The sequence below is a fragment of the Triticum aestivum genome, chromosome 2A (assembly GCF_018294505.1).
Source record: "Triticum aestivum cultivar Chinese Spring chromosome 2A, IWGSC CS RefSeq v2.1, whole genome shotgun sequence".
Taxonomy (NCBI): domain Eukaryota; kingdom Viridiplantae; phylum Streptophyta; class Magnoliopsida; order Poales; family Poaceae; genus Triticum; species Triticum aestivum.
The window spans coordinates 683,692,686-683,702,538 of record NC_057797.1 but is presented as its reverse complement, the minus strand read 5'-3'; the positions used below and the strand labels follow the sequence as shown (position 1 = coordinate 683,702,538).

Here is a 9,853-nt window from a genome sequence, read left to right as displayed (position 1 = left end):
CTCATTCATTCGAATTTTTTACTGTTCATTCCGGATCCATATGCAACATGAGCTCGTTTTCGGATTAGTGACGCCGCCTGCCGCTTGGCAAAATCTGTCTTCGCGGTAGGGCACTTGCATGAGACGTGGGCATTGCCGCGCGCACGAGCGAATAAACTTCGATCAAGGGCCACGTCGGTACCACACTTGTATGGCCATGGAGACGGTCCAGAACCTTCAGACCGTTCGCGGCACTCCGGCCTACGGGTCACGGACAATAGCACACTCCACGGAGCCACCACGTGTCGTCACAAGCCGCAACGTGTCCCCGTACGTGTCACCTCCGCCCCTCCCTCGCCTCCGCCTCGAGCTTATAACACTCCGGTCGGCCTCATCCTCTCCCTTACCGCAAAGCTCACGCACACCACCGTCGTTGCCAACTGATCCAAGATTCCAAGCTTTCAAGATTCCGCCGCATTGACGGATCGAGTAGTGCTGATAGGGTACGCCCATGTCCAGGTTGATGGCCGCCATGCTTCTCGGAGGCGCGCGGGTCGCCAGCGCCACGGCGCTCACCGGCAACACTGCCGTGAAGGCCATTCCCAGGCCCTGCTTCCTCGCTCCCCGGCCGCATGCCGCGAGCTGGAGCCCCATCTGCATGCAGACCGCCCCGAGATCGTCGCAGGTACGTGTATACAGAAGTTCAGTTTGGTTCCATCTGCCATGCCACGGTTTTTCTCTCGAGGTGCATGCTGACACTCGTGCTCGCCGGCTTTGGTTCGTGCGTCGCCAGGCGTATAACAACGCGCCGGACGACCGGAGGGAGATTAAGGACAAGTACAGGGGCGCAGCGGAGCAGGCCAAGGATGCCACCGGCCATGCCAAGGAGAGCGCGAAGGACCACGCGTCGCGCATGGCCGACGAGACCAAGGACAGGGCCGGGGACGCCGCCGAGAAGGCCTCCCGCATGACGGAGAAGGCGAAGCACGAGACCAAAGAGACGGCAAGCCAGGCCGCGGACAAGGCGGGAGAGATGAAGGAGAAGGCCAAGGAGACGGCGGAGGAAGCCGCGGAGAAGGCCTCCCGCATGACGGAGAAGGCCAAGCACGAGACGAAGGAGACGGCAAGCCAGGCCGCGCACAAGGCGGGGGAGATGAAGGAGAGGGCCAAGGAGACGACGGGGCAGGCGATGGACAAGGCCAAGGAGACGGCGGGCGCGGCCAAGGAGAAGACGGCGGAGGTGGCGGAGGGCGCCATGGACAAGGCCGGCGAGGCCAAGGACAGGGCCGCGGAGGGCACCAGGAGCGCCGGGGAGAAGGTGGCGGAGATGACCAAGGAGGGCGCGAGCAAGGTGGCCGAGACGGCGCAGGCGCTCAGCGAGAAGGCGAAGCAGGCGGCGCAGGGCGCCTGGGAAGCCACAAAGGAGGCCGCGCAAGGGGTGAAGGAGAAGGTCGGTACAGAGAGCACGGCGGAGGAGCACTCGACGTGGGACGACGTCGAGGCCGCCACCAAGGAGAGGGACAGGATCGCGCAGGAGGAGCGGAAGAGGCAGGCCAGGGAGAAGGGCGCCGGCTTGCCGTAGACGAAGATGGCTGTCCGGCTGGACATCTCCACGCGTCTAGTGGCCTCTGTTTCGAGTTGAATTTTAGTTTTCAGCCTCTTCGGTTTACATGTTGAATAATGCTTTGGCAAACAGATGCGCCGATGCCTCCCCTGAGATGAAAATATTGGAGCAATCGTGTAGAAAAAACAAGAAATTTCTTTTGAGCTCTGCAATATGTGCTGTCTCTTTTTTTTTTCCGATGGAGAATGTGTACCGTCTCTGATGGAGGATGTCCAATACTAGTTGAACCACTAGTCGTCTGTCTTTGGAACTCTGCGATACTGCCATTGATCTTCAGTTTTATCTCTCAGCGGCAAAGATCTTCAGTTTTATCTCTCATCGACAAAATCTTCAGTTTTTTTATTGACAGACAGAAAAATCATGGCTTCAGTTTTTTTATTGACAGAGGAATATCATCGTTTGCATGTCCGTGTTAGTAGTTGTTGGAATTTTGCTAATAGGCCTTTGTTTCAAAGCCCAATTAATTTGTCTATTCATGCGTGGAGTGAGTAAGACTAGAGTTTAGTGCTACGGAAGTTAAGAAAGACTAGAGTTTAGTGCTACGGAAGTTAAGAAAGACTTGCACCTTAAGGAGAACTCTTCTACAACTTGTACGAAGATGAGACGTTCTCATCGCTTGCCTTGCCACGCCTCGTCACGACGCTCGGACGTGGGGTTTACTACTCTCACAACCTGACCCGCATTATATAGTCAGTTAGACGTCTGCTTTAGCCGTCGCCGTTTTATATGGTTTTGCACCATCGTTTCAGATCATTGCGTCGTCAAGCAAACCTTCTTCATCCTTTTTTTCGGCGTGCACCGGAAGAAGGGACAGTAAGCCTCCGGAACCCCGCCTGTAATCCTGTACGGGAGAGGGATGATCAGGTTTTGGGGGAGCGCACCTGCGCGATTGCTGGCAGCGACGACTTCGCGAACGACAACTTTTTCTCCGACCTTGGTAATCCCATCCTCGACGACATGGGAGACAACATCAACGCAGGCGGTGCTATTTCCGCTACACCGTATGTGATTCTATCCTTCTTGTTTAAAATCGTGATAGAATTCATGTTTTTAATATATGGTCTAGATGTGATATACTCATCTATTATGTTAGTTCGCATGATTAGCTTAATCTCTGCAATTGTTGTCATGATTTATTTTCTATTTATTCAGATTAAATTTTATAGTAATTTAGTCATATTTCCAGCAGTAGGTAAGTTAGAAGGGAACGTGAAATGACTTCAAGTTTTGTTGTTTTATTGCGGGGTGATGATTTTATAGAAGAAGATCGTGCTTGCGATGTCTTCTTCACTCAGGACTGGCCGGTAGCTTCAGGTGATATTCATGTTTGGCATATGCCTCAATTGGTATTCATGTTTAGCATATGCCAGCTCTGATCGAGATTTTTTTTTAAGAATTCTCGCCAGCTTTATTCATTTAAAGTGTAGGTCATAGGTATAAGGTTTGGGTCATTGGATTATCCAACTACATATGTCTACCTACGTCTATCTCTAGGCTATAGGCTATAAGCAAACTTGATGAGATTATGAGCTTTTAAAAAATTAAAGTTTCTATGCTCATGAATAAAAGAACATGAAATAATACTATTACAATGGTCTCATGTATGATCGCTGTATTTGGTCCTCCAGTCCCCTGTTTATGTCATCCACCACACCTTGGCAATTGGACGCGACATATATAGCTCTCACAGCTAGGTCATCTGCTAGTGCGAGTGCTTCCGGACACGCATATGTCTTCAGGATTTGAGGGTCATTGGTTCCTTAAATAAACATTGCCGAGGACCCTAGGTATAAGCCTGTTTGGTCCCTACAAATCGCAGCCTCTGCTCCCCAATTACGCCTTCTAGCGATTGGTCTGTCTACATTGATTTTCACACTTCCAGCTGGAGGCGGAAGCCAGCGCTGAGGCTGTGCTGTAGTCGTAGCAGTTGGGCCTCTACTGCCTGTTTCACCAACGACTGCCCCAAATCTGAGAGAAAATTGTCAACAAAAGATGTAGTCTGTTGTGGACTCTGAAAGACGGATTTATAGATTGTTTTTCGCCTAGCATGCCATATGGACCATAGCGTGACAGCCATCCTCGTGAAGCTTGTGTGTTCCATTGAGTCGCTCAACTCGAACGGCCACAACCTGGCATTGGGCTCCATATTACATGTCATCTGCGCGACCAAGTCATCGTCCGACAGAGCCCAAATACACCTTGACATGGTGCATGAAATAAGGGCATGTCGCCATGAGTCCTGACACCCACAAAGAGGGCACGCGTCTTGGACAGACATATTACGTTTCTTCAAAATGTCAGTGGGCCGGCAGCCCAGTTCGTATGGTGCTGTTGCTTAGCGAGCGTTCTTACCGTGTTCTTTTCTATCAGATGATTTCCCTTGTCTAAAAAAAAGTGTTCATTTCTATCTAGATGATTTCCCTTGTCTCAAAAAAATCTAGATGATTAAGATGATTTCCCCGTTGCGGCAAGAATTTAAGGATTAATCTCAGATAAATTATGTATGAAAAAATAATCAAAATAAAAACTACTATTTTTTAAGGTAGACAAGTTTCATATTTATATTTGTGTGAGAACAAACCACAAACTATCAGGTGATAACCACACCTTAAATGTTCTTATAATACCAACTTTGAAAAATTAATTTTATATGTTTCAAAAAGATCTAAATATTTTTTTGAGTGTTCGCAACGTACATGACTACAACCCCTAAAAAATCATATCCGAATTCGAAATACACATTGAGAAATAAAAATAACATATCTAGTGTGGATAGTGCCAAAAAAGACATACAAAACTGATACTTCACATCTGGATTTATTTTTCTAATTTCTCATTGTGCATTTCAAACTTAAAAGCTGAAATTTTTAGGGGTTGCAGATACATTCCTTATAAAATTTCGGATTTTTTGTAACACTTAAACTTATTTTTTTGAAATCGTATCATGGAGGCGTTTAAGGTGTGCTATCACGGGATATTCTTCCATGTAGTTTGCTAGTTTGCATGGGTTGAAGCAACAACTCGCCGGAGCTCGCTCGCATAGATGGTTCTTCTTCGCATAATAAGTTCATACACGCTACATACATACATAAAGGTTAGATATGCTAGACAAGGCCTACGCTACCGCACCACTGCAACAAAATTGAGCTCACCAGAGCTCCTCCTAGGGTAGCTGCCCACCGGCAGCGATCAGTCGGAGTCGGAGGAGTCAGAGTCGAGGTCGACAAAGAGCTTCGCCTGCTCCTCCTTCATCACGCGCAGGTCGGCCTCCTTCGATGCGTGCGCCTGCGATGCCGTGAGGCCCGTCTCGAGGAAGAGCCACTCGTACTCGAACTCGCGCCAGATGCGCTCTTCCATCTCCTCCTGATCCCTCGTTGACCGCTTGAGGACGACGCGCTCGAGGAGCTCCTCCTGCCCCGGTGGGAGGTAGTCCTCGGGTACGATGACGCCTCGGCGCGGCGGCGCATTGGGCACGGCCTCCTCCGGCTCCCTCTTCACCAGAACGAGCCGCGAGCTCGATGCGCCCGCGGATGAGCACCCCGCGGACCCGTGGCCGGATGAGCTCCCCACGAACCAGTTGCCGGAGGAGGCGCGGCGGCGACGGGCGCGCTCGAGCTCGAACTCGTCGAGCTCGCGCCGGTTGAATGCCGGCGGCGGCTGGGCACCCTGGTTGAGCCACCGACGCGCCCCCGCTTGCGTGCGGCGTCAGATCTGGCACGGCGGAGACACTCCGCCTCATCCCCCGAGTCGGCCGTGGTGGTTCAAGGCTTGCCGGCGGCGAGAAATCGAGCGGCGCGGTGGGGAATTGGAGGGGAACACGACGGCGGGAGGATAGGGTTTCGACCCGCACTGCCCTGCAAACCCGTAGTTATAGTGGCTCGGGGGTTGCGTTTGCGGGCTGCGGCAAAAAAATTTACGTGCCGGACACCGATGCGGGCTCTGGTCTGGCCAAAAAAATGAGCCGAGCCCGTATAATCACCAAAATTATGCGGATTTGCGCCGGATGCGGGGTCTGCTAAAGTTGCTCTTAGTAGATATTTATGATGGGGTGGAAGGCTGCATGTTGACATAATTAGAGGTAGTGACTAGTGAGGGTCCATTATTTAAGTATACATAGGATTCCAGTGGAGTTTTTTATTTTCCGCTTTCTTGGTTTCCGTCTTCCCATTTTTGAAGTTACACGCACATTTCTACAAATATTTATACATTGAAAACTAATGTTCAGAATTTTTTTGATGTTTATACTCACAAAAAAAAGTATGCTCCATGATTTTTAACTTGTTTTCATTAGTTTTTTTCTTCATAATTTAAAAATATATGGTTTGAAAGGAATGTTTAGAAATTCCAAAAATTGCTCACAATTTATAAAAAGAAACCATGATCTGAAAATGTTAAATAATTTTAGAAACATTCACAAACTGAAAAATATTGTATTAAGGAAATGATCACAAACGTTATTCTTTTTAGTGCAAAGCAGTTTGAGCAACTTATTCCGTGAGTAAATGGAAAGAAAAGTGAGAGAAAAATTGAAATCCCTCACAAAAAATACAAATCAAATGCTAAACCAGAAGAAAATCAAAACCCGATGGTAACCACACAAAAAGGTGAAGAAAGAAAATAAAATAAAATGAGAGAGACAAACAAAAACAAACTATGGACGCTCAGAGAGAAGAAAAGGCACGAGAACTGAAAAGAAGTAACGAACTGGAATTCATTTCTCGTACCTTCTTTCTGCGGATAGCATAATTATACAAAAGAAAATAATAATAAAACATGGTGTACACTCTGCAAAAAAAAAGTATGAGAAGTGAATTCCAGTTCGTTACTTTTTCTTTTCACGCGCAAAAAAAGGCAACAGACTGGAAGTCACTTCTTCTACCTTTTTGGTGTGCATGAAATGAAGTCTGTTTTGAACCTTGAAAGCATCTCCAACAGAAGCGCTATATAAGCGACGCGCGGTATAAAAACTGCTTTTAACGCGCGCGGACTTGGTTTGGAGTCTCCAGCGACCGCACAAAAAACGCGTGTGCTATAACTAATGCAGCGCGCTCATCAAAAAGGCATCGCGTGCAGCATATTTAGTGTGCCCGGTCGCGCGCGCTGTAAACCCGTTTTTTGGGCGCCACACATTGAGCGGCTATTGAAGATGCTCTCAGATTGTAGAGCGCGACGCAAACAAACCCCAATGTCTAAATCCTTGAAGTCTATACTCTATTTTATCGATCCCGGTCAATTGTAACCCTAACCCAACTCTAGATCTGTTTGGAAGAAAATTTTCCCTGGGATCACTCGTTTCTGTCATTGACCGCACGGGCCTACATGTCGCGTCCTTCTTCTTCCTCGACCTCTTTTCTTCCTCTCTGTCTTTCTCTTCTGGAATCCATCTCATGTGCAGCTGTCCTCGCGTTGGGTGGGGTTTTTGTCTCCTGCCAGCGTTGCTTGTCCCGGACCTCTGCGTCCAGCCACAGATCCCATTGCCATTGTGGTCCGCCGCCGGCCGCCCCCAGGGCGGTCCAGCTGCATCACCTCTGCCGCACGACGGGGCTCCGCCTTGGCCGCCACCGCCGAGAGCGATAGGAGCACGACCTCCACCCGCCCTGCCGTTGCCATCGGATTAGTTCCCCTCTTCACCAGAGCGCAGGCCGAGAGCTCTCGAGGGATCTTGCCACTGGTCTTCGAACGAGCGGTTCAACAGAAGTTCTCGACATGGACAAGGGGAGGGGATTGGAAAGACCGCGACGGCGGAGCAGAGCGACATCAGTGGAGGGACTCGAAGTGATTTCACCGGCGGCCAATTAAACCTGCAATTGGCGCCCACGCGGTCACAGGAGACGAGGGGAGGCTACTGAGTACTGACACGAGCAATTTGCTTGGCGTTTGACCAAAATTAGTGGAATCGACGTTTTATCCATGGTGGAGCATTCTTCTTCATCTCTGGTGAGAGTTCTGCCGCGTCGATTTACCCTCTCCGGTGAGACCCAGTTCACAAAATTCCATCTCTTTTTATTCCTTGCAGTACTCGTCGTCGTCTTCTCGGTGTCCGGCGCGCTCGTGCTGCTGCTGCGGTAGCGTATGTGTCGCTGCTACTTGCGTGCGTGCGTGTGGATGATTGTGCTGCTACTTGCATGCATCATCTGCATTGGGTGGAGCGCTGCTCACCAAGCTGGCCAAGGCTGCAACGAGAGGAAGAGAATTGAGATAGACGATGGCTGGAACAGCTGGGCCAAAGTAGGCAGTGAGACTAGCGATTGATCCTGGCCAGGATCATCTTCTTTCCGGCGCACCAAACACGTCTAGGGTCTAAATTGATTGGGATTGATGAGTATGGGGTATAGATTTCAGGGATTTAGATGTGAGGGTTTGTTTAAGTCGTGCTCTACAAACTCAAGGTTTAAAACAAACTTCACCCGTGTGCATGATGTACATCAGGTTTCACTATTATTTTCTTCTCTATTTCTAAAGGAGAGTTTATGCTCTAGGCTGGCCGTTTTGGCTCTGGGGTATATGCTCTTGGATGAACAATACATTTAAACCAAAGAGAAAATAAAAAAAATCTGTTTTTTTTTGTGTGTAGACGATTTTGTTAGTGTAACAAGTGTGCTTGATAATATTCGTGTGAAGCAGTGGTTTGTCAGTGAATAAAATAAAATTAAGTGTAACATTTGACGCTTGACTTGTTTTTTTTTTTTGCACAGGTCAAAATGCTTAGCATGGCCCCTAAAAATTTGCAGGTCGTTATTGAGTGTGACAATGAACCTATCTATTTTTTTGGCATTTGCAAAAAAAACATTATTGGCGCACAGGGGCTATGCTGCCAATAGCTGAATTGTAATATGTTCCTTTTATCTAAGCTAATTTGGTGTTTTTTTCATGTCGTATTGGAAACCATGTTCTTCATTACCTCTGTGAAATCTTAGCAAAAACCATGTCCTGCATTAATTGAATCAAATAAATATATTTTTTTATCAAAATTTCAACTAAATCAAAAGTTTCCTTGACTTACTCTACCCATATGCAGATCAAATAAAAATCTTCCCGAAACCTCCACTAAATCAAAATTTCATTGGCTTCCTGTACTCATACTCAAATAAAATCAAATCTTACAAAAATCTGGAATATGGTGGGTGTGACGTATATGTCGGACACAATTGGTGTTGAACCACTAGAATATGTATGTCCTCATTGCAACACATGATCAATTAGCTAGTGATGGTAAACGTGGAGTTCCTCGCTATTGATTATTTTCTCCTTACCATGGGTACAATTTTATTTAGAAAATAAAAGTGGGTTCTCTCAAGGTTATCACGGTTTGTTTGCCAGCTTATTTGACATGTTCCTCCTGAGCCAGGCCCATTGCAAGGAAAGGAAAAGCTAAATTTTCTTTAGGGTAACTTCATCTTTTCAGCTCGGCTCCCGAAAAATAGAAAACAGAGGGAAAGCCCCACATTAGTAACCAGTAATTGGACAAACACCTAAATTGGTCTGGTCCTAGGTTAGCGTACCCTATGCGACCATAAGAATAGGATTGCTAAATCCTATTGATTTACACTGTGAGATCACCAATACACCAAGTATCATAAATTTCACATAAACTAAGCATGTAAAGTTGCTCGCATTCTACTTGTTTACTTCAGCTCCAAAGGGCTTCTCGTCTACTTCAGTCTTGAAGGGCTTCCTGAATATCAAAGTAATAATAGAAATGGAAGTTAAATGTGCCTATTTTGATATGTGAGTTGTAATAGGTAATATTTACCTAAAATCAGTCTTAAGTTGCAAGCAAAGCAACAATTGTTCGTACTTGAAAATAGCAATGCTCAAATTCTTAAGTATTCTAGGCGGTTTGAGGAGCAAAACCGATTCATATGTTTTCTGAGTAGTAAAATTACCGACTGCAACCATCTCCAGTATTACATATTAACATTGCTGGACTGCAGACATAATGTGAAAATGCATCCAAAGACTGAATGTGACAACATCTCCAAAGTTAATTTTTGTATCAAGGAATCTTACACTCATATTCTTGAGAGACATGGAATCTTATTCTTATGAAGCTAGAATCTTATTGTGTATTACCACATATTCAATTTTTCATTACGGAAATGCTAAAACATTAGATCCAACATCTCGTGGAAAAACAAATAGAAATGTAAATTGCATCTCGATCCTTGGGGATTCCTCCTTCTTCTCCGACTGGCACCGATGACATGCTGATTGTTGTCATGGTTTGAGGTATGCACCATCGTCAGAACG

General features: G+C 46.8%; 1 protein-coding gene across 1 annotated transcript; it reads left to right on the top strand.

Moving 5' to 3' along the window:
• The first annotated feature begins 389 nt into the window (after positions 1 to 389).
• Positions 390 to 1,779, top strand: LOC123185929 (late embryogenesis abundant protein 19). The gene is made up of 2 exons (XM_044597738.1): positions 390 to 664; positions 773 to 1,779. Exons 1-2 carry the CDS (start codon positions 491 to 493, stop codon positions 1,559 to 1,561), a joined length of 963 nt encoding a protein of 320 aa, XP_044453673.1. The 5' UTR covers positions 390 to 490; the 3' UTR covers positions 1,562 to 1,779.
• Positions 1,780 to 9,853: the final 8,074 nt, after the last annotated feature.

Bases quoted from the DNA above. Each gene is read 5' to 3' on its own strand.
- LOC123185929 (XM_044597738.1), top strand. From the start codon at position 491: ATGTCCAGGTTGATGGCCGCCATGCTTCTCGGAGGCGCGCGGGTCGCC. The intron at 665-772 runs GTACGTGTATAC...GTGCGTCGCCAG, and splicing joins CCGCCCCGAGATCGTCGCAG to GCGTATAACAACGCGCCGGA.